The sequence below is a fragment of the Rhinolophus sinicus genome, linkage group LG16 (genome assembly GCF_036562045.2).
Source record: "Rhinolophus sinicus isolate RSC01 linkage group LG16, ASM3656204v1, whole genome shotgun sequence".
NCBI classification, from domain to species: domain Eukaryota; kingdom Metazoa; phylum Chordata; class Mammalia; order Chiroptera; family Rhinolophidae; genus Rhinolophus; species Rhinolophus sinicus.
Window position 1 is genome coordinate 35,306,218 of NC_133765.1, and position 22,582 is coordinate 35,328,799.

At 41.1% G+C, this 22,582-nt stretch overlaps 1 protein-coding gene across 3 annotated transcripts; it reads left to right on the forward strand.

Moving 5' to 3' along the window:
- Positions 1–1,318: 1,318 nt before the first annotated feature.
- On the forward strand, positions 1,319–22,567 carry TCTN2 (tectonic family member 2). Of its 3 annotated transcripts, none has more exons than XM_019748814.2 (18): positions 1,319–1,533; positions 1,704–1,811; positions 2,205–2,281; positions 3,121–3,316; positions 6,364–6,464; positions 9,190–9,386; positions 9,914–10,040; positions 10,854–10,995; positions 11,898–11,963; positions 12,737–12,871; positions 13,126–13,203; positions 14,438–14,515; positions 15,109–15,220; positions 17,630–17,736; positions 20,177–20,333; positions 21,796–21,921; positions 22,072–22,160; positions 22,353–22,567. In XM_019748814.2, the coding sequence occupies exons 1-18, from the start codon at positions 1,452–1,454 to the stop codon at positions 22,472–22,474; spliced, it is 2,100 nt and encodes a 699-aa protein (XP_019604373.2). In that variant the 5' UTR covers positions 1,319–1,451; the 3' UTR covers positions 22,475–22,567. The 3 variants fall into 3 exon arrangements, with proteins under 3 accessions (XP_019604373.2, XP_019604372.2, XP_074177746.1); XM_019748813.2 differs by having other exon boundaries at positions 1,320–1,533; positions 2,205–2,293; XM_074321645.1 differs by having other exon boundaries at positions 1,334–1,379; positions 2,205–2,293.
- The last annotated feature ends 15 nt before the right edge of the window (positions 22,568–22,582 follow it).

Below are 22,582 nucleotides of genomic sequence, written 5' to 3' on the forward strand. Positions count from 1 at the left end.
GTCTGACAAGCGATTTGCCAATACATATAGGTAACCATGGTACTAATGATATCTATTTAAAATGTATGACAACATAGTAAGAATGTAAAGTTCTAAAAAAGTAGAACTCAGTGAAATTAAGGATTTATAATACATTTAAAATGACCTAAGTGTAAAAGCATTTTGATGTAAGGTTTAAAAATAATTCAACATGCCAGTTTCCCTCACTGTAAATGGTTACTCTCTTGTTAAGAAATGGTTAGTAAATAACAGAAATACTTAAATTGTTTGACAACCTTCTTAGTCAAGTTCTCCTAGGTTTTATTCCACACATCAAGAAATTTAAGCACTTTGCAGTGTTTAGTGCTAATGTTACAACTGCAGCAGTTTTCAGTTTTGCAAGAGAGTGTAACAAAAAGATAATGCTCGGAATGTTAAATTTTCTGATCAATGAATGTATAACTGAAAAAACTGAACATAAAAAATAACGGCAAACATTTGGCGTTTGCTGTTGGTCAGGCATAGTGCTGAGCATACCTGGATGCTCTCAGCTAGTTGGTACACCACCCCTCTGATAGCCAACAAAATGATTATTGAATGCTTACTACATGCCAGGCATTGGTCTAAACACATTGGATATGTTACCTCATTTAAGTCTCACTCAATCCTATTTGGGAAGGACTGTTAATCTCCGTTTGACAGATGAAGAATCTCAAATTTAGAGAGGTTGAATTACTTGCCTAAGGCACTTAGTATGGAAGGAGGCGAAATCCCATGCCAGGCAGTCTGACCTGAGCCCGAACTCTTAGTCACCTAATAATAACCTAACATAATAACGCTTGAGATGCTTTGACGCTACTGATATCAGAAAAACTAATGTTTTTCCAAGCAGAATTCTGATACTTTTGCATCTGTCCTAATACTGGCCAAACCTTTTGTGTGTTCTTTGGTCCGATCCGCTTTCGTAGTGGTGAGAGCTCTGTAGTAAAACAAAAGAAAAGCAAACAAAACCTTCAAAAAACTGGAATAATAAAAACAACAATTACAGCAGTGCAGCCTCAACCACTTTTTGTCCCTCACCCAAATCCCCATAAACACCAAGTTGCTTAAGGCGCTTGTTTGGCATCCAGTGCATGTAGGCTCTCTCTTGCAGTGTGACAGAATTAACTCGGGTGGGGTCAGTCCAGTTTTTAAATCGCACACGGACGCCTACATTTTCGAGACCCTTCAGATACTAAGAAGAAGCAAAACCGCGCAAGACTTGTGGGCGGGGTCGGCTCCATCTGCCGTTGGCCCAATCGCGGCGCGCCATCCGGCAGCCCGGCGGCCGATTGGTGGTTGCTATAGCTCCCGGCGTTCGCGTGACAAGATGGCGGCTGCCCGGCAGTGGGGCGCTCCGTGTGCGGTCTGAGCGCTTTGGGGCTTCTAAGGCGGGCGCGGTTCTGTAGTGCGGACCCCGCAAGGCACCAGGCATGGGCTTGCCGCCGCCGACCGCTCTGTTCTTGGGGGTCCTCCTTCTGCATGGCATCCTGAAGCCACTGTGGGGGGAACTGGGTGTGTACGGCGGGGCAGGGGCCTGCAGAGCCGGGCTGAGGGAACGAGGTGTTCAAGGGGCCAGACTTAGATTCCTCCGGGAGCTCCGGAATCACCACCAAAGCAAGCAGCACATCTCTTAGGTTGGGACTCTGCAACTATTAACTCCTGTCTCCTTCCTTCCCGCCTAGTTTTCATCCCTCCTTTCATCCGCATGTCCGGCCCTTTGGTCAGCGCGTCCCTAGTCGGAGGCACTGAGGATGTGACCTTGTCCCTGGCCGTGCTGCAGGACAAGGCAGGTAAAGAGTCCAGCGCTACCTGTGAGGAGGGTGGGGATTGGGCCACCCAAGTCAACTGGTGAGGTGTCTGTCACCCCTGCGTCCCCAGCTGCTGTCCTCTGCAAAGTTGGGGTGGAGGGCTGCTGAGGACCAAAGAGGACCAACGGACAGGTTCGATAAAAGAAAGCTTGAAATCATAATGACTGGCATACACTGAACTATCCCAGTGCTTTGTATAGTACATCTCATTTTCCGAGTAAGAGCAGTAATCTTTTAATCCCAGAAGACAAATAAAGACAGTGACATGCAAAGAGGTTGTCACCTGTCCAAGGTCACAGAGCTTGTAAAGGACCCAATCCTAGAGTGTACCCGTTCACTGCTAGACAATACTGCTTTGATTCTCATCTCTTTTAGGATTACTGGCAATTCCTGATTGTGGCATGCTTCACAATGAGATAGGAGACTGGAGTTTGACTGTGACCCCCAGTGTGGTAAGGCCAGAGGTAAAAAAAAAAACAACCCTTCTCGGTGGCATCTGTGGAGGCCCACATTTAGTGCTGTCTTGCCTGGAGGAGGTGTAGCTGTCTCAAGGCTTAGAACTACCATCAGGCTGTGGGCTGTCAAACCTAGTAGACACCCATCCAGCCCAGAGGTTCTTACCCTGGGGTGAGGGTTCCTTGGGCAAGTTTTAAGGAGTCTGTGAACCCTCTGAAATTATGTGTGAAATTACATATGTGTACATTTTTCTGAGGAGAGAGTCACCAGCTTTCATCAGATTATCAAATGGGTTTGTGACTCAAAAAAGCTTCATAGACCACTGGTCTCACCCAACTCTGAACCTCTGTATAAGGACACTCAAGGCTGAGAGATTAAAGATCTTCCATTTCGTAACTTTTATTGAGTTCCTAGTATGTGCAAGGCACCAACCCCAGAGTGTGTAGAGGATGAGAAAGACAGATGTTGCTCCCACCCCAGGAACTGGGGACTGTTTTTCATGACTTGATATGTATTTAATCTTCTGCTGGTAGGATGATAAGAAACCAAAAAGGTGCTAGACAACTTGAGTTAGTTTTTAGACCTCTTTAGCTTTCTCTGAGTATCTGAAAATTGCTTGCTTTTATGTTAAATTGAAGGTTAGGAATCAGGGGTCCCATATTGTCATAGGTTTATGGGTGGAATTAAATAAAATCCTGTCATCTTGGTATAAAATTTTCCTTTTGTAAAATGAACTGAAGCCGATGTGTGATGTTACTGTTTTCCATGATGTGCTCTTATAATTCTAGACGCTGTTTTGAGTCATTCTAAAAATACAGCACTATTTTCCTTTCAGGATGTGTTGGAAGTGACAGTGAGGTTGAAGAGAGGTCTGCAGGGGTGTTCCTCTAATGAGACAGTCTCCTTCCTAGAGTCCCCATGCATTGTCCAAACTCTTCTGGTGTCAGCGTCTCACAATTCATCCTGTTTAGCACATCTCCTCATTCAAGTGGAAATTTATGCCAACTCTTCTCTGGCCCATAATGCATCAGGCAAGTGAAGTCTGATTATCAAAACATTCATGCCAAACCTTATCTGTTTGCTTACCAGTGTGTGCCATATAATGTGTGTACTTAACTTCACTCATTTTTTTTCAAATTGGGGAATATTGGGGAACAGTGTGTTTTTCCAGGGCCCATCAGCTCCAAGTCATTGTCCTTCAATCTAGTTGTGGAGGGCGCAGCTCAGCTCCAAGTCCAGTTGCCTTTTTCAATCTTAGTTGCAGGGGGTGCAGCCCACCATCTCATGTGGGAATTGAACCGGCAACCCTGTTGTTGAGAGCTCGCGCTCTAACCAACTGAGCCATCCGGCTGCCCCTTAACTTCACTCTTGAGTCCATTTTGCCTTCGTAAACTTATTTTGCCTTTGTTTAATTTTCTTATTTTGAAAGTTTTCACTTTGTACTATTTTACTTAAGATTTATTTTATCTTGCTCTATTTTTTGTATCTTTAAGTTGCCTTAAATCCTTCCTGGGAGAAGGTGAAGTTCGTTTTTGTGTGTTGATTTTTGAAAACCAAAAAGATAAGAAAAAAAGGAAGGGAAAGACTCATGAATTAGTTTATAGAAAACAGCAGATTTCCAGGGAAAGCTTTTGACCACCGGATCCCTTTCCCAGAGGCAGCCTGGTAACTTATGTTTATAGAAGCATGTATTCCCTTCTGCTAAAAAATATACAATAACACACAATTCACTATTCTGTACCTCTTAAAATAATATAACTTAATTAATCAATAACTTAATGATAAATAAATAAGTATAACTGAGAAATTTTCCATATAAATACGTCTAGGTTCACCTTATTCTTTTTAATAGCTGCATAGTATTCCATCACGTGGATATACCATTGTTTCTTAGTGATGGAATTTAAGTCATTTCCAGCTTTTGATACTGTAAATGGTGCTTACAGCAAACATCACTGTGCACACACATCTCTGGACACCAGGAAATGGTTCTATATTATTCTCCCTTTCACGTAATGGCAGTGTTCTGAGAGCAAAAGATGTGCCTATGTGGATGGGTCCACCCACTTTGATAGGTGCCACCACCATGTTCCCTGTCCCCTGCAGCAAGTGCTAGCATCTCTTGCCTTTACGGTATTTAGGATGAAGGGAGAAGCGTCCCTCTTTAGGAGCAAAGGTCTGTCCCTTTGAGACTCCAGTACTGTCACTTCCCTTTTCACATCCCCTAACTGTGGTCCTCCTTGTGGTTGGGGAAGTTTAGGAGGAAGAGATACATTGCCCTTGATGTACTTGTGTGGAAAGATCTCTGATTTGTGTTGCTAAGTGTGAAAAGCAGCACGTGCAGACGGGTCATACAGCACGGAATAAGAATATATATTTACATTTACATAAAGAAATTCTGGAAGGCTATCTGAGAAGCTAACGGTGAGCTACCAGACTGGTGATGTGGGAACAGGAAGGGAAGACTTTCGCTGAATACCTCTTTATATCCTTTTGATTTTTTTGAATTATGTGAATCTATTACCTATTTAAAGGTTTAAAAGTGTTTTACAAGGTATTTTTTCTAATGCTTAAAATTCAAAACAAACTGAAATATAATATTCAGTAGATGCTTTAAAAAAACTACAGTAGCTATACCATTCAAAGCAGTGACTTTTTTCTCTTAAAATATATGCTTGACTATACCGTGTTTCCCCGAAAATAAGACCTAGCCGTACCATCAGCTCTAATGCATCTTTTGGAGCAAACATTAATATAAGAACCGGTATTATGTTATATTATATTATATTATAAAACACACTGTTCCCCAATAAAGTCCTGTTCCCCTTCCCCAATAAAAGCTTAAAAAACACACAACTATATATATATATACACACACACATACATGTATATGCATACACACACACACATATATATATATATATATATATATATGAATGATTGGGTCTTATATTAATTTTTGCTCCAGAAGATGCATTAGAGCTGATGGTCTGGCTAGAACTTATTTTCGGGGAAACACAGTAGTAAAACCCTATTCTAAAATGACTTGCTTATGTCACATGGGTTTGATTATACTGAGAGTCAGACCCTTAACCTGTGACGTGGCCAGTTACTCAGAACTTCTCATTTCTGAGACTACTGACATAGTAGGGTTCTATTATAGTACAGAATACATAGTTCTTCTTTATTAGGTTGGTGTAAAAGTAATTGTGGTTTAAAAGGTTAAAAAAAATTGCAAAAACCGCGATTACTTTTGCACCAACCTAATAGATGCTTCAGCTGTCATGGCATTGAAGTTAACTGTTACATAGAGTTTAAACATATAATCGCTAGCTAATTTTCCACCAGGTACCAAATCCTAGGACAAAAGTAAAACCCAGAGAACTGAAACTTGTATCTGATAAATGACTGCAGATAAACTAGAAACATCATCTCTGGGTTCTGAATTAGGAGGCTGACATGTAATGAAATACATTCCTTTTCTACTCAATGTGAAAATTGTTAATTTCCCCCACCCTTTAACCAGAGTCAGGAGGTGTAGATTTAGATTTGCAGGGTGATAGGACTTCAGGTTGAGCATGTGGCATAATTAAATATGGCCTTCTGGTCGGATGGGTTCCAGGTAAGCCATCTAAAATGTCACCATGGCTTTGGTTTTCTCTGCTGAAAGAGGTAATGAATTTGAAAGAGTAAATGCTTACTATCAGTCTGTGCTATGAAAGGGATTGTTCGATGTGTTGAGAAATAAGATCAGTAGGTTGCATTTACCCTAACGTGTCCATTTTAGTCCCTTGATTATCTTTGGATCAACTGTGACTTCGGTTTGTGACTTTGGTCTGTGGCTTCGGTTTGAAAATGTAGCACATTTTCTGTTCTTTGTGGGCTTTTGTTGGAATGGTATTTACAGGACTCGGATGCATTTGATGCATAGCTCATTTCAGGGACCTCTTCCTTGTGGACTATGCGGAAATGATGATTTGTAAAACAGTGATTCAGCTTCCTTTTGAATGTCAAACATGTGGCAGTGCTTTGTCTGTCAGAGGGTTTCATAGCGTAACTTCTCTGTTGTACTTTTCAGAGAACGTGACGGTTATTCCTAACCAGGTGTATCAGCCCCTTGGTCCGTGTCCTTGTAATTTAACAGCCGGGGCCTGCGATGTTCGCTGCTGCTGTGACCAGGTACATACTCTCTTCGATTACTGGGGACGAAAGTTAGGGTGCCTGATAGCGTGTGAAGAGCACCAATGCTTCCCCATTAACAGCTTTTTAATGGATGGTCTTTCAAACCAGATTGTCATTTCATGTTGCAAATTGTTTTCAAATTGAGTATTTTCTTATTTAGTATTATTAGTCCAGTTTATGGAAGAAAAAAAATGTGTCTCTTTGGGTAAAGTCATGATTGTCATGATTATACTGAGAGATTGGTTTTAATATTTAGAAACCTTTAAGAAAACAAAAAGCAAAGCAAATACATTTCTTTAATAGTTTTTAGTAAGTGTATGGAATTATGCAATCATCACGACAATCTAATTGTAAAACATTTCCATCCCCCCAAAAAGAAACCTCGTGCCCATTAGCGGTCACTCCCACTCCCACCCCTCATCCCCAGGCCACTATCAATCTACTTCCTGTCTCTATGGTTTTGCCTGTTACGGACATTGCGAATAAATGGAATCCTGCAGTGTGTGACCTCTGTGACTGGCTTCTTTCCCTCAGCATCATGTCTCCAAAGGTCATCCATCTTATAGTGTCAGTACTTCATTCCTTTTTGTGGCTGAACAATATTCCACTGTGTGGCTGGACCACATATTACTTATCCATTTACCAGCTGATGGATGTTTAGGTGGTTTTCACTGTTCAGCTATTGTGAACAATACTGCTAGGAACACTTGTGTACAGGTTTTTGTTTGGTTGTGTTTCCATTTCTCTTGGCTGTATCCCCTAGGGGTGGAATGCTCTTTCCTAAGGTGACTCTGTTTAACGCTTTGAGTAACTGTTCCAAAGCACCATTTACATTTGCATCAGCTGCGATGAGGGAATCATTTCCACATCCTCACCCACCATTGTTCTGATCATCGTTTTGAATATAGCCATCCTAGTGGGTGTGAAGTGGTATTTCGTTGTGATTCGAATTTGTATTTCTATAGTGGCAAATGATGTGGGACATCTTTTCATGTGCTCATTGGCCATTTTTACCATGTTTCCCCAAAAATAAGACCTGGCTGGACAATCAGCTCTAATGCATCTTTTGGAGCAAAAATTAATATAAGACCCAGTATCATATCATATCATATCATATCATATATCATATCGTAGACGTGGTCTTATATTATAGTAAAATAAGACTGATTCTTATATTGATTTTTGCTCCAAAAGACTCATTAGAGCTGATTGTCCAACTAGGTCTTATTTTCGGGGAAACATGTTATATCTTCTTTGAAGAAGTATCTATTTAGACCCTTTGCCCATTTTTCAATTGGGTTGTCCTTTTGTTGTTAAATTATAAGAGTTCATTATACATTCTGGATATTAGTCCCTTATCATATGTATGATTTGCAAAAAACTTCTGTTGTGTAGGTTGTATACTTTCTTGTTAGTGTCCTTTGAAGCAAAAAATTCTTCAATTTGAATAAACAAAGTTTATCTTTTTTTTTCCTTTTGTTGCTTGTGCTTTTGGTGTCATGTCTAAGAAACCGTTGCCTAATGCCAGATCAAAGACATATTTTTAATCCTTATTTTAGATTTAAGAGGAATGAGCGATGCAAAAAGAGGCACATTTACTGGGACCCAAGTCACTCCCATTTTTGGATGACTACAATTACCTTGTGGTTGGTTTTACTAAACAGGAATGGGCAGTTTAGGGTCTTCATTTATGTTGTAATTCTTACACTAACAATTGTACTTACAATAACAATTATATTTAATTAAAAAAATAAAACTTATCATAAATCTGTTCAGATATCAGTCGAAATGGTATTCTGTCCTCTGTCTTCCAGACCAGGGCATTTCTGTGCCCTGTTTCTAACTTCCTTTCGTGTCTGTCATATGTGGTGTATGTATTAATACATATGTAGTACCAACCACTGGCGTCATTTAGGAGTCTGGATCAGGGGCATCTTCACATTACTGCACCTTACCACTTTATACATGATCAATTTTGAATTTGAATTGTTCTTGTTGAAAAAAATAGGTCATGGGGTGGCCGGTTAGCTCAGTTAGAGCGCGGTGCTAATAACACCAAGGTTGCCGGTTCCATCCCCGAATGGGCCACTGTGAGCTGCGCCCTCCTTAAAAAAAAAAAAAAAAGATCACTTTCTTTTCTACTTTTAATAAACAAGGGATTCAGGTCATATTTAACTTTTAATTGAATCATTTGTGAAACAGGAGGACTATGGATGAATCAATGGATGCATGAATAAAGTAACTTCTTGATGGTGTTAATTCATGTTATAAGGGACTTATTAGGATTCTCCTGGATAGAGACTATTGCCCTAATGCAAACTGTCCTTCGGTTTCTCTGAGCCAGCGTTTGGACTGGTGGTACCAGCTGAAAAGGGAGGTTTCCTCTGTTTTAGTCCCCATTTGGGGTCCATTCCATATTACCTTTTCTTCCCCTTCGTATTTTTTTGTGCGCACATCTTATGTCCCCTGTAAAGATATGGTTCCCTTGAAGGTTTGAAGTACCTGACTTGGAGGCTTGGAGGGAATTGACTAAAGAAATTCTAGCACTGTTGACTTTCTGTGGGCACAAAGCACTTTTCGACCAGAAGGAATTTATTTCTTGCTTCCTCAGTGATGCCCTACTGGCCTCATAGGATCAATGTTCATCCCACCGGCCAGATCTGGTGGCGGTGACAATGGAAGCCTTTGTCTTCTCATGGCTCCTTTTACATTTTCTTTCCAGGAATGCTCGTCAGACTTAATAGAACTCTTCAGAGAGTCCTGTTTCACCGGTGTTTTTGGAGGAGATGTTACTCCTCCTTTTGATCAGCTCTGCTCCGTTCAGAGGGCACACGGAGTGCCAGACTGGTTTCCGTTCCTGTGTGTGCAGTCCTCCCTTGCCAACTCGCCCTTCCTCGGTTACTTCCACCACGGCTCTGTGTGCGTGTCCGAGCAGCTGCCTCCCAGAGGGGCTGGCTGGCTGGTTCCCTGGGGCTGGTGAGGCCACACGGCCGGTTGGCCCTAGAATACAGGTCACATTTTACAGGACCTCTCCAGAGGCTTTGTGCTTAAGTGATCCAATTCTAGAGTCAATTCTAGATTTCTGTTAATAAGTTTATCTTAGGTTGACTATTTAAAAGAATTGGGCTTCTCTGAAAATAAATTGATTGACACCCAAAACAGCTCATCGTGACAATGTGGGTTGGAAAGAGTGGTGAGCTCCTGAGGGACTTGAAGCTTTTGGCCTTCACCTTGATTGTTGAAATTTTACACATTTATTGTTATTGAAGTAAAATTCATGCAACATAAGAGGAACCATTAACCTCTTCAAAGTGTACAATTCAGTGGCATTTAGTACACATATTATTTTTGTAATTCAAAAAGTAAAGAAAAAATTTGAAGGAATAACAGTTTTTAGCAGATAATAGCTCGAAGCATTAATGGTCATCTTTCTCGTTGGTCTACAGATCCTCGAGAGAGCACGCTTCCTCTGAAGTGTATTTGCACACCGATCCAAAAGACTTTTCAGACTTTGGTTACAAACAAGGAGATCCAGTTATGACTGTAAATAAGGCATATTTTACTATTCCACAGGTAACAATTTCAATTTTAATATGCTAGAGCCTTTTCTTGTTTTTCCCATCCTATGGTTAATTTAACTCATCTTGCTCTTAAAACTCTTACCCTAAGTTACTTATTATTTTTCCTATGGACTTTCCAGGCACTCAACTATTTATGGTCTCTGGATTTTTTAAAATAGTCACTCTTAAATTAATCTCTGTCTTTGCTAAATCTCAGAGTGAATTTACTAAACAAAACCAAAAGATGGTCTATAAATTTCCACTGAAGTAACTATCATTCTTCATTCTGTTAGTTTCATAGCCAATTTCCAGTAAGCTATAAATATATAATTTAATATTCCAGAATTTTGAAAAATATTTTAAGGCTATCGAGTTTTATGTGAAACCTTTTTTTTTTACGTTCAAAATTTTGAGGAAAAAATATTCATGGGCACAAAACATGGCAGTCTAAAAACCATTTCTCCGTGCTATCCCTATGAATTCATGTTTATGGTTTTAACAAAAACCAGGTTGACATGAGGGAAAGAAAATGAAGTTGAATATAATTGTGTTTCTGCAAAGTAAATGGAGCAGGGCAGGAAATATTTTGTTTTCATGAAATAATACTTACTGTGATTCCTCAACCAGTGGCTTCCAGACTTTGATTAGCAAATTAATTCTCTCTTTTACTAAAGTGGGTCAACTAGTCAGTGAACTAGTCATTGCTGAGACTAACCCTGCGTTAGGAGCTGGCTACAGAAAACCCTTCTACCCAGTGGAGACTCTGACTATACTTTATGATCAAAGGAGAGGTCATAAATGTGTTGGGATTCTCCCTTACCCTCAGGTGTCCCTGGCTGGGCAGTGTATGCGGAATGCCCCAGTGGCATTCCTTCAGAATTTTGATGTTTGGTGCATTACTGATTTGGAAGTCTACCAAGAACCAGATGATATTGTCAATGCGAAGATAAAGAATGGTGCTATGGGAGGTACGTCATGTGGGTTTGAAGAAAGAACACCAACCCAAGTGTTTAAATACACTGTGATGTCATGAGAATACGAATCACTTCTCATGGAGCGATTGAAAATAATATTTCAACCGCCAATCTAGGAAGGTGTTCTCTTTGGAAAAAGTTCCGTTCCGTGAGACAGCATATTGCATGTTAGTTCTTTTTAAAAAATGGAGGTAAAATTCACAGAATAAAATTAACCATTTTAAAGTGTACAGGTTAGTGGCAGTGCTCCCGTTCCTGCCCTTCCCCAGACCCTGGCAAGCACCACTCTGCTTTCTGTGTCTGTGGGTTTCCCTATTCTGGAATCCTACACCATGTGACCTTGTGTGTCCGGTTTCTTCCACTCAGCATCAAGTTTTTGTATTCATCCATCGTGTGTGAATACGCTGCGTTTTTGTATCCACTCATCCTTTGATGGACCTTTGGGCTGTTCCCAGCCTTTGGCTGTTGTGACAGTGCTGCTGTGAACACTCACGGCAAGGGTCTCTGCAGGCATCCGTTTTCGTTTCTCTTGGGTGTATACCTAACAGTGGAGCCGCTGGGCCCTGTGGGAATTTAATTTTCGGAGGCACCATCAAACCGGTTTCCAAAGTGACTGCACCTTTTACATTCCCACCGGCAGTGTGCGGCATATTTATTCTTCCATGCGAGTGACCCTCCAGGTTCTTACCACTGTTTGGATTCTCCTCAATTAGAATGAGATGCTGAACAGTGTGGATCGCATTTGACAGTGTTTGGAGAGCGGGAGGGAGTTTTGTAGCTGGCACACAGGGCCGGCGCAGTTACCACATTTGCTTCATAAGTTTGCATTTGTGTAAATACATGTGATCATGTTAGGCCGTGTAGTCCTGTGGAGGTTAATTTATGTATCTTTTTAGGCATCGTTACACCCAAAGTAACCTATGAGGAAGCAACCAACTTAGACAAATTCATCACCAGCACAGGTATTTTAATGTTACATGTTCATACCATTGCTACAGAAATGTCATTTCTTACAAGTAATCCATCGTCCTAGAGTAAAGTAGCATTTTCATTAAGAATTTGAGGAGGTGCACAACTATTAGAAAGCTATCCCACTAGCCCTTTGTTCCGCGTTCCGTCTTGTCTCGCTTCCAAGTAATCTAAGCAACCTTCAGCCGCTTCCCTCACAGTCCTGGATTATGTGGGCCTCAGGGTCCCTCTAGTTCTCAGGGTTTGTGAACCTTCCATTAAATGTTCTTCAGATAGTTAAAGAATTCTTTAGGACTGGCATTTTTACTTCTTGCTTTCTTCCTTTTTTGATAATCAAACCTTTCAGTGGTGATGCAGCCAAATAAATTAGGCAGAGTCTGGCTGATATTAGCAGGACTTTTGTTTTTAATGAAAGATGCTCTTTGTGCGTCTTTTCAATGCATTGTAATTCTCAAGTTTATTCATTGCTTCATCAAATATTAGTAGAGTGGCTACAATATAGTAGTGAACTAGACGGCAGGCCTTTGTTCTTAAGGAGCTGACATCCTGAAGCCTTTCCATTTAACAAACATTCTACCAAGTGTGTGCTCCATATGGCACTGTGAACCGAGTGCCGGGGGTACAGAAATCAAAGGAAAGGGACAGGTCTCACTCAGGATACTGTGCTATTATGGAGGAGGTGGGTAATGCCGACTGGGTGAGTCCAGTAATACACCTCTGCCTTAAGAGGGTCCCGAACTTAACGAGAGTATTCTTTTATCTGCAGAAACACTTTTAAGTAACGGATCAGCCCCCAGAAATGTGAATGTGGAAGAACATTATATTTTCAGATGGAATAATAATACAATCAGTGAAATAAATGTCAAAATTATCAGGGCAGAAATTAACGCCCACCAGAAAGGTAACTTCATTGAGGGCAGCAAGACTGCTTTTAGTTTAAAATACTGTTTTTCTTTCTTTCAGATTCTCATAATTATAACACAGAAAACTAAGTCAGACTTGTTTCTTATTTGTATTTGTGATTTAATAAAAAAGAGAGGTTTTTTTTTTAATGTCAAAATGCAATTATAAGGTAAAGAAAATAACACTATGGGGGATAATTTCTTTTCCTACTGAAATGGTACACGGTACATTTTTATTATGTTTTATTTCTAGGAATCATGACACAGAGATTTACAGTAAAATTTTTAAGCTATAACAGTGGTAATGAAAAGGAAACATCTGGAAATCCAGGTACGATAGTATGTGTCAATCACTGATCTTATAAACATTTCAGTTCAACACTCCTACCTCATAATGATGATTATAAGTAACTCTGCAGTTTTGGTTTGTGACTCTGATCTTTCTCTTTATTTCTCTTTCGTGACACTGTTTTATTTTTCTGATAACAACTTGATTTTTTTACAAAAAGTGTAGATAGTAACAAGTTGCTGTGAATGCAAATAATTTTCTCTTTAGCTCCTGGTCTTTTGAAAGAGAGATAATGCATTTAAAGTGTTGGTAAAATTAGCTTTTTAAGAAAGAATAGGCTGCAGATGATGGGTTCCTAACCTGGAATCCATGGAGAGACTTTGAGGGGACTGTGAGCTCCCTGTTGTGTTGTGCATTTTGTATTTATGTGCAAATGTATCACCACCTGATGGGTACTGGTGTCATGGTCATGCGGGGGAATAGCCTTGATTTTGGGAGATGTATGGTGGAGCTTTTAGAGGTGAAGTGTCATGATGTCATGATGTCTACAACTTATTTTCAAGTGGTCCTGATATATATATATATAGCAGATATATACACACGTGTGTGTGTGTGTGTGTGTGTGTGTGTGTGTGTGTGTATACATACATATACATCAGGACCATTAAAATATATATATAGAGAGATATAGATAAGATGAATATGGCTAAATATTAACAGTTGTTGATTTTAGGTGGTGGCTGTATTGGTATTCATGGTTTTACTTTCAGTGTTCTGTACATGTGAACATTTTCATAATGAAAAGTTGGAAACAATAAGTTGGATTAATAGGAGATGGCTGGGAATAGGACCTAAACCAGACCTTGGGGCTGAATTGATTTACTAGAGAACGGTTCCTTTGAGAGATCACTTCGCTTTGAGTTTCCTTTACAAGCTCCTGTGATAAACTTGACACCAATCATTCAGCAAGTATTCATTAACTGGCCTGCTCAGTGGCTCCTTGTTCTCTAGTGTGAGAGATCCAACATGGACACTTACCTGCTTTTTACTTTTCAGATTCTATTTTAAAAATCATTTGAATATCTTTATTAAAACAAAACAAAACAAAACAGCTTAAGGGGATATCCTTTTCTCAAGGCGAGTTTGAAAAAGCTTTGCCTGTGTATTTCCTTTCATTGTGTATTCCTCTTTTGTATTATTTGATGAGCTGGCGCTTGCCATGTCGGATTACCTTTTGAAAGAAAGACGCTAACTCTCATTTGTTGGGCTTGTCTAGGTTACCAGCTTGGCAAGCCTGTCCGAGCTTTAAACACCAATGGGATGAATGTTACGACTTTACACCTTTGGCAGTCAGGTAATCTGCTTTGGTGATATGATTAGCTCTTCGGTCAACTAGAATTGGAAATATTACCATATTTTGAATCTAATCAATTATTATAATACTTTAAAGTTTAGTTGGTTTATTTAGCGGGGGGCAGTGGGTGGGTGGTTGTTTTTCATGCTTCTACAGCTTTTTTTTTTTTTGTAAAATATGTTAACTTTGTTTGTACCCGAAGTGCTGGTTATTAGTAAGAGAGATGTAAGGGTGGGATTGGCTTGAGAGTCCCCTTGTCATTGTTGCCTGCAGCCCAAGCTGGTGCTAATTGGAGACATGAGAATTGCTTTGTTCCAAACTATGGAAAATCTTTGCATCAATGGTAATTATGCTCAGCTGCCAGGAGGCATTAAATTTCATGTTGAAAATAAACCATTGATCCCAGGTGGGCTGATACAGAAAGGCACCTTTGTTCAGCCTTGAAAGGATTAGAGTGACAAGGACCTCAGTTCTGGAAAAGTGGAAACTATTTCTACCTACTGTTTTCTTTCTGTTTTTCAAGGAAAACTTTAAAATAAATCTTTACTTTTATTTAGCAAAAATATTAAGAGGATAATCTGTTTATTGTTCAGCTGGAAAGGGTTGGTGTAGAACAGCAACTTTCAAACCCATTCTGTTTGGAGAAAATGCATTCTCTGGGTGCCTTTTAGATGTTGGGATTGATGAAAGCTGTACTCAGCTCAGGTGAGTGTTTCACTGATGAATTTATTTACACTTTGAGTGGTTTGCTTAAAATTAATTCACCACATGAATACTAAAGACAATGGCAATGTGAAAAATTAGAGTCTGAATAAAAACCTGTGTAAAAGCAATAGTGAATAATGAATAAATACAAACTTCCCATACAATTTAGAGTTGATTCAAACATCAGTATAAAGGAAAACAGACTTCTTTCTTAGGACGAAAGCCATTTCGTCCCTATTTGCGCACATTTCTCTGCTGAAGTTCAGAGCATGGGAACCTCGTACTGCTAGGACTTTAGAAAGGGCCTGAGCCAGCTATCATTGGTGTGAGTTACACTTAAAGAAGACGTAAGCCCTGTTACATGGTGTATAAGGAACTTTCCACTGAATTGGGTGTCCTTTGGAAAGTGTCTTTATGGATATGCATGTCTGTTCTTTTTATTTTTAAATTGAGGTTAAGTTTACCTAACATAACTAATCATTTAAAAGTGAACAGTTCAGGGGCAGCCGGATGGCTCAGTTGGTTAGAGCACGAGCTCTTAACAACAGGGTTGCTGGTTCGATTGCCACATAGGCCAGAGAGCTGCGCCCTCCACAAGTAGATTGAAGGCAACAAGCTGCCGCTGAACCCCAGAGGGGTGGCTGTATGGTTCAGTTGGTTAGAGCACGAGCTCTTAACAACAGGGTTGCTGGTTCGATTGCCACATAGGCCAGAGAGCTGCGCCCTCCACAAGTAGATTGAAGGCAACAAGCTGCCGCTGAACCCCAGAGGGGTGGCTGTATGGTTCAGTTGGTTAGAGCGCGAGCTCTCAACAACAAGGTTGCCGGTTCAATTTCCCTCATGGGATGGTGGGCTGTGCTCCCTGCAATTAAGATTGAAAACGGTGACTGGACTTGGAGCTGTGCTGCACCCTCCACAACTAGATGAAGGACAATGACTTGGAGCTGATGGGCCCAGAGAAACACACTGTTCCCCAATAAAAAAAAGAAAAATATATATAGTTTTTAAAAAAGTGAACAGTTCAGTTGTGTTTAGTACAGTCATGATGGATTTACTTATCCTGCATATTTCCTTTAAGTGGGATCAGACAATATTTGTCCTTTGGGGTTTGGCTTCTTTAGCATAATGCTTTTGAGGTTCATCCATGTTGTAGCGTGTGTCAGTGCTTCACTCCTTTTCTTTTTAAAGATTTTATTAGGGAAGGGGAACAGGACTCTATTGGGGAACAGCGTGTACTTCCAGGACTTTTTCCAGGTCAAGTTGTTATCCTTTCAATCTTAGTTGTGGAGGGCGCAGCTCAGCTCCAGGTCCAGTTGCCGTTGTTAGTTGCAGGGGGCGCAGCCCACCATCCCTTGCGGGAGTCAAACCGGCAACCTTGTGGTTGAGAGGACACGCTGCAACCAACTGAGCCATCCGTATCCTTCATCTGTTGATGGACATTTGAGTGGCTTCCACCTATGGTGAATCGTGCTGCTCTCAGCATTCATGTACCAGTTTTTGTTTGAACATCTGCTTTCAGTTGTTTTGGCATATACCCAGGAGTTGAATTGGCAGATGCTATAGTAAATATAGTAATTCTATGTTTAATTTTTTTGAGGAACCACCATATGGTTTCCCACAGTGGCTGCATGAGTTTATATTCCTACCAGCCATGTGAGAGAGTTGCGGTTTCTCCACATCCTCATCAACCCTTGTTATTTTCCACCCTTTTGATAATAGCCATCCTAGGAGGTGTGACGTGGTATCCCATTGTGCTTTTTATTGCATGCATTGTCACACCCATTTCATCTGTAACATATCCGGCAAGATATAGTTTATTGGGGAGCAGGAAAAAGCTGGGGAAGACATTGAGAAGGGAAGAAAACTGTGGGTGTCAGTTACCCGCAGCAGCTCCTGATTGCAGGGTGTGAGGCCTGAGTCTACAGTCAGGGTCTGGTCCCTGCAGTTCCTGGCATTGGTACCCTCCAGGGATGTTCCTGGAGAGGAAGGATGCTAAGTTCCAATTCTTAATCTTCACCTAATTTTATGGCTCAAAATTCTAGCTAAATATTTAGGTTCCTTTTTCCCTTGAATCGCTCTGGCCCATGGATTTATCTTGGTAACTTGCTATGTGATCTACCAACCTCCCTAGTTTTGTGACACTCACTGGAGTCTAAACCACGCAGTACAACGTAAGTTACTAACACTTTAAATTCAAAGTAAAAAATTACTTCTGCACGTCCTCCTGTAGCACAGGTTTATCCCGGGGAGGCCATTGAAGAGAAGTAAGACCCCCAGGCAGTTTTTAATGCCAGTTCCTCTAGCAGGTTTTTATTGAGGCTCCCAGCAAGTACAGCTGGGAGACCCTGAAAAGGAATTTGGGATGAGACCTGCTGGCCATGCACTGAGAAGTGTCTTACTCTCTTGCAGGGAGAACGCTGCTGGACTATTTGATTCATTAGTACAAGCAACTCATGTTGCAATGAGAGGCAACTCTGATTACAGTGATCTTAGCGATGGCTGGCTCAAAATAATACGTAAGTCACAGTTGCATATGTGTGAACTGCGTAAGTCGGTTGCTATGACTACGTAGTACCAGCTGGAGTGGTATAGTGCAACCCGACAGGTCGTTTTTCTCTCCTGTGGCTCAACTGACATTTGTTTAGACGTTAATGCTCCAGGTGGGCGGCTCTTCACATCTTTTACCTCTTACTCATGATGCCTTTTTTCGTTTTTAAGAGGAAACCCATGTGAAGTTCAAGTCGCCCAGTTGTTTTATGAGCTAACAGTCTTTGTAAAGGAAGTGTAAGTGAGGGTTGAAGGTTTTCAGTGTGTTTCAGTTTACATTACTCTTTTTGACTGCTAGGGATGTGGGCAATTGAGAACTGACTTTGTACTTTATAAAAGCAGCTTTGTTAACTTAAAAGAAAATAAGGTGATAGAAACGTTATGCTAAGTGGGAGAAGCCAGACACAATCATACTATATGATTCCATGTGTGTGCAATGTCCAGAACAGGTAAATCTACAGAGACAGAAAGCAGACCAGTGGTTGCCAAGCGTGGGGCAGTTGGGAGGAAACAAGGGGTGACTGCTAACTGTTCTAAAATTGATTGTGGTGATAGCTGTATGACTCTGTGAATATACTAAAAGCCATAGAATTATACACATTAAATGAGGGAATTGTATAGTATGTGAATTATATATCAATAAAGTTGTTAAAGAAAGAAATTAAGGTGCAACAGACCTACTAATAGCAGGGACCAACGAGGCCAGACAAAAAGAAACTTGAAAGTCTGGTGCTTTTGGTCAGAGGCATTTGCAGTGTTGAGTTAGCAGGGGCCTGGGTACGGCACACAGAGTAGGTGTGAACCTGACTTAGGTTGGCACAGTAGGCCTGATTTCACCTCTGAATCCAAAATGTCCATCTGGTCAGTGAGCTCCAGTTCACTCAGGTTATCAGTGGAGAAGCCGGAGGCCACAGCTTGTTGTGGCAGAGCTAGAACTGAAAGCCAGGGTTCCAGGCTCTTGCCTCTTATCCCAGGTAGCAAGTCAGGGGATGTCTTTCCGATTACTTGAGGAGTCTCGAATGTGTAAATGCATTGAACAGGAAGAAGGCTTCTTCCATTGCCCTAGTTAATAGAATTACCTTTTGGGGTGAGGAAATGCTGAATGGCTCCGTAGCATCTGCTTTCCTAAGTCCTTTTTGTCCCTGCGGAGGCTGCTGTGCTCTTCACCTCTGCCTGGCTGGCTGGGACCAGCTCTCTGGATCTCACCCTCACACTTTCCATACCCTCTGAGGTCACCACTTCAGCTCAGCGGGCTGGAATTTGAACAAAGAACCATCTAGACCCATGCCTGTGCAATCCCCAACCCTTGTGATCAGGGTCCAGATCATTACAGCCCCCTCCTCCCTTCCCCTTTGGGTGGCCAGGGGTCATGTGCTATGTCTGTGGGCTGGAAGTGCCCCAGACCACTCTCTGGCTCGGGGAAGGGTCCTGGTGGCCACCTGTGCTCAAGTCACTAAGCCCAGAGTTAGATTCTCATTTGCAAACAGAACCCAGAGACTGGAGCTTGTCAACCCCTGGGCTCTGCCATCTAGACCAGCTGGATGGGCAGTGGAATGACTGAGGGATGGAGGGAAAGAGTCAGTAAAGCACTGGAGAACTGACAAGTATGGGAAATTTCAAGACAGAGAACCCAAGTTGGTTAGGTAAGAAATCGGAGATGACGACATTTTGTTGCCTTCAAGGTGGAATCAGTTACTTCTATTTCTTGTCTAAGTCAAAATCACCTGCATCCTGGTTAATAAACAGAAGAGAAGTGATGTTGGATGCATGTATCGAGGAGGAGGAAGTTTGATGCCATAATAAGCAGTGTCACTGACCTTCAGAATCTCTGAAGGAACAACGAATTTCCCCCAGAGTTGCCTTAGAACTCACCACCCACCTTGCTGTCTTTCCCCTCGAGTGCCACTTTTCAAGCTGAATGAAAATTAATTTCTTAGTCAATTTCATTATCTCCTTTTGTATTACAGCTGTGGCAACACATTAGGAAATTGCTTTTTAACTGTTTGCACCACACTAGTTGTTAGTATGGCTTTTAAATGTCTTCTACAGCTTCTAGTGCAATAGCGACTGCACAGGAAAACTCGCCAGGCATTTTACTGCAATTTCATGGTATTTCTGTTAAAACTCTGGATTTCAGCGAGGACCTTGTGAACTGAATCATGATTTATGGTTTTATTATGTGGGCCAGGGATTTTAAAGTCACAATGACTGAACGTACAAGGGAATATTTTAAACACAAGGGATAACACGGTTATGGGGTGACAAATAACTAGAGCCTATTAGAGATTAAAAAGCCTCATTAATGTGATTCCTATCTAATAATATTTCCCATTTTTTGGGTAGCATGCATTGTAGGAAAACTGTTACTGAACTGTTCTTTCCAAAATGCACAACCCCGCATTTCTACAGGTGCAGAGCGCCCTGATACAGGTGCGGAGCCGGCTGTTAGCAGCGCGAATGGCACCTGCCTGGATGTTCCTGCTCAGCTGAGTATCCGCATCCTTTTCTCGGATGCTGGCGCAGTGGAAGGGATCACTCAGCAGGAGATACTTGGCACAGAGACAAGGTCTGATCGCATCTTGCATGAGTGTTGTTTTAGAGGGAGTCTAAAATCGAGGGAGCTCCAAAGAATAGGGAAATGCTAATTTAGAATCGGATGGTTTATTTACAAATTGCAGTTATTGGCAATATGATTAAGTATAAATGGAAAAGGTATCAGCTGTGTTTGTAATAGAAACTTGTTCTCACTTGCGAGTATTTATAAAGCTATGTGTAAGGGATTCTGCACGGTATTTTAGGGGAACACAGATGAATAAGGGGCTGCTTAGTGCTGAGCATATTCTGAAATCCATGAACATAATTGGCATAGTAAGCAGGGAATATTGCCCTGTGGTTAAAGATTTTGGCAGCAGACAGGTGGGTTCAAATCATGGCTCTCCCAGTTATGAGCTGTGTGACCTTGACAGTTACTTAATCTCTTCTGAGCTGATGTTTCCTCACCTTTAAATGGTGATAAAACCTTTATGTGTCAGGCCTCTATCAGTTTTAAGTGACAGGGTCCCACTTTATACTGAATTAAGCAAAAGGGGAATTTATTGGCTTAAGTTCTGAAAAGTCCACTTACAGCTAGTTCATGGTTTGTAGTTTCATGTGGTCATGGGTCTTTTTCCTTCATCTCTTGGTTCCTCTTCCCTTTGGGTGGTCTTCCTACTTGGAGAGTTTCTCCTCAAGACGAAGCGAAAAAGAACATCAGCAACTTCAAGCTTATATCCATCTAGCAACTGCAGTGGAAAGAGGGTGCCTCTTTCCCCCTCTTTCTCAAAAAAATCTGGGCAGACTTATTGGTTCAGTTTTGGTCACATGCTCCTTCCCGAACCAATCACTGTGGCCAGAGCAGTAGACAGCTCTGATTGGCTAGGCTCAGTGATTGGCCCAGCCCTAGATTCAGGTGCGTCCCTCCTGGTCTCCTCAACTGAGAGCAGGGAGGGGTGGTTCCCCAAGGTACAACTGGTGTGCAGTTACCAGAAGAAAGGTGAAGGGATGGTGGGTAGGCAGAAATAACAGATGTTCACCACCAAACACTCATCGTAATAGTACTATTTTGAGAATTACGTGGTAGGTACATACAAAGCACCTTAGCACTGTGCCTAGGACAGGGAAAACTCTAAAATAGTTAGCTGTTGTTATTGTTATTTTTATTATCATACTGAGATACACAAGCAATGAAACAAATTAACAGCACCAGTGTGAAACGAGATGACTGGGGAGGAGAGATGAAACAAGACTGGCAAAATACTGGTCATTGCTGTAGCTGGCTGACAAGTCCATGCACGGTCATGATACTACTCTCTCTCCCTGTGTGTATATTTGAAAACTTACATAATACAAAGGGGGAAGAAGCACTAGTAGAATATGAAACTTCTTTAAGAGAATCCTGGTTTCTATTGTTGCTGTGTCTGTTGCCTGCTGTGCTTAACAGACTAGAAATGAATTCTGGGTGTGTTTCCTGCATAATCTTTTTCTCCCAGGTTCTCCTTGGTGAACTGGCAGTTCCAGTGTGGACTTACTTGTGAGGATAAGACTGACCTTTTCCCTCTCAGCGCATCAGTCCAGTTTATTAAAATACCTGCACAGTTACCCCGTCCACTGACAAGGTAATCATGTTGCTGACCTAGTTGACATTACTAGGAAGTGGAAAAACATACATATTCGAAAATAAGTTTATTTCTTTAATCAACTTTTGATGCTTCTCATCAAAAGCCTGTTTTGTTGTAGCTATTGTAATCTTCTACGATGTTTTATAGATTCCAGATCAACTTTACAGAGTATGACTGTAACAGAAATGAAGTGTGTTGGCCGCACCTTCTTTACCCATTGACCCAGTATTATCAAGGTAGGGTACAGCAGACTTCTGGAATGGTTATTATCACGCTATGGATAGAAACGTTTTAAAAAGAAAAAAGTGTACTGATAATGTTGCCACTTAAAAATGATCAATTTTAACATTTTGGCTTATTTCTACCTAAGTAATTACCAAAAATGTTGAGAAATAAGACTGTGGCTCACTTGACTCCTTGTCTTGCAGGGGAGCCTTACGCTCAGTGTGTCGCCAAGGGCTTCCTGCTGCTGTCCTTGCTCATATTAGCCACGTTCCTTAGTAACCCCTGGACCAGAATACGCAAAGCTTGGAATTCAGCTACCATCTGACTTCTTACAGACCAGAGTTTTACTTCAGTGATTTATTGTACTCCTGTGTGCCTCTCTGTAAAATTTTAATAAACAAAGTGTTTTATTTTTGTAGGAAATTGTTATTTA

Bases quoted from the DNA above. Each gene is read 5' to 3' on its own strand.
- TCTN2 (XM_019748813.2), top strand. From the start codon at position 1,452: ATGGGCTTGCCGCCGCCGACCGCTCTGTTCTTGGGGGTCCTCCTTCTG. The intron at 11,964-12,736 runs GTATTTTAATGT...TTTTATCTGCAG, and splicing joins CAAATTCATCACCAGCACAG to AAACACTTTTAAGTAACGGA. The intron at 20,334-21,795 runs GTCTGATCGCAT...TTTTTCTCCCAG, and splicing joins ATACTTGGCACAGAGACAAG to GTTCTCCTTGGTGAACTGGC.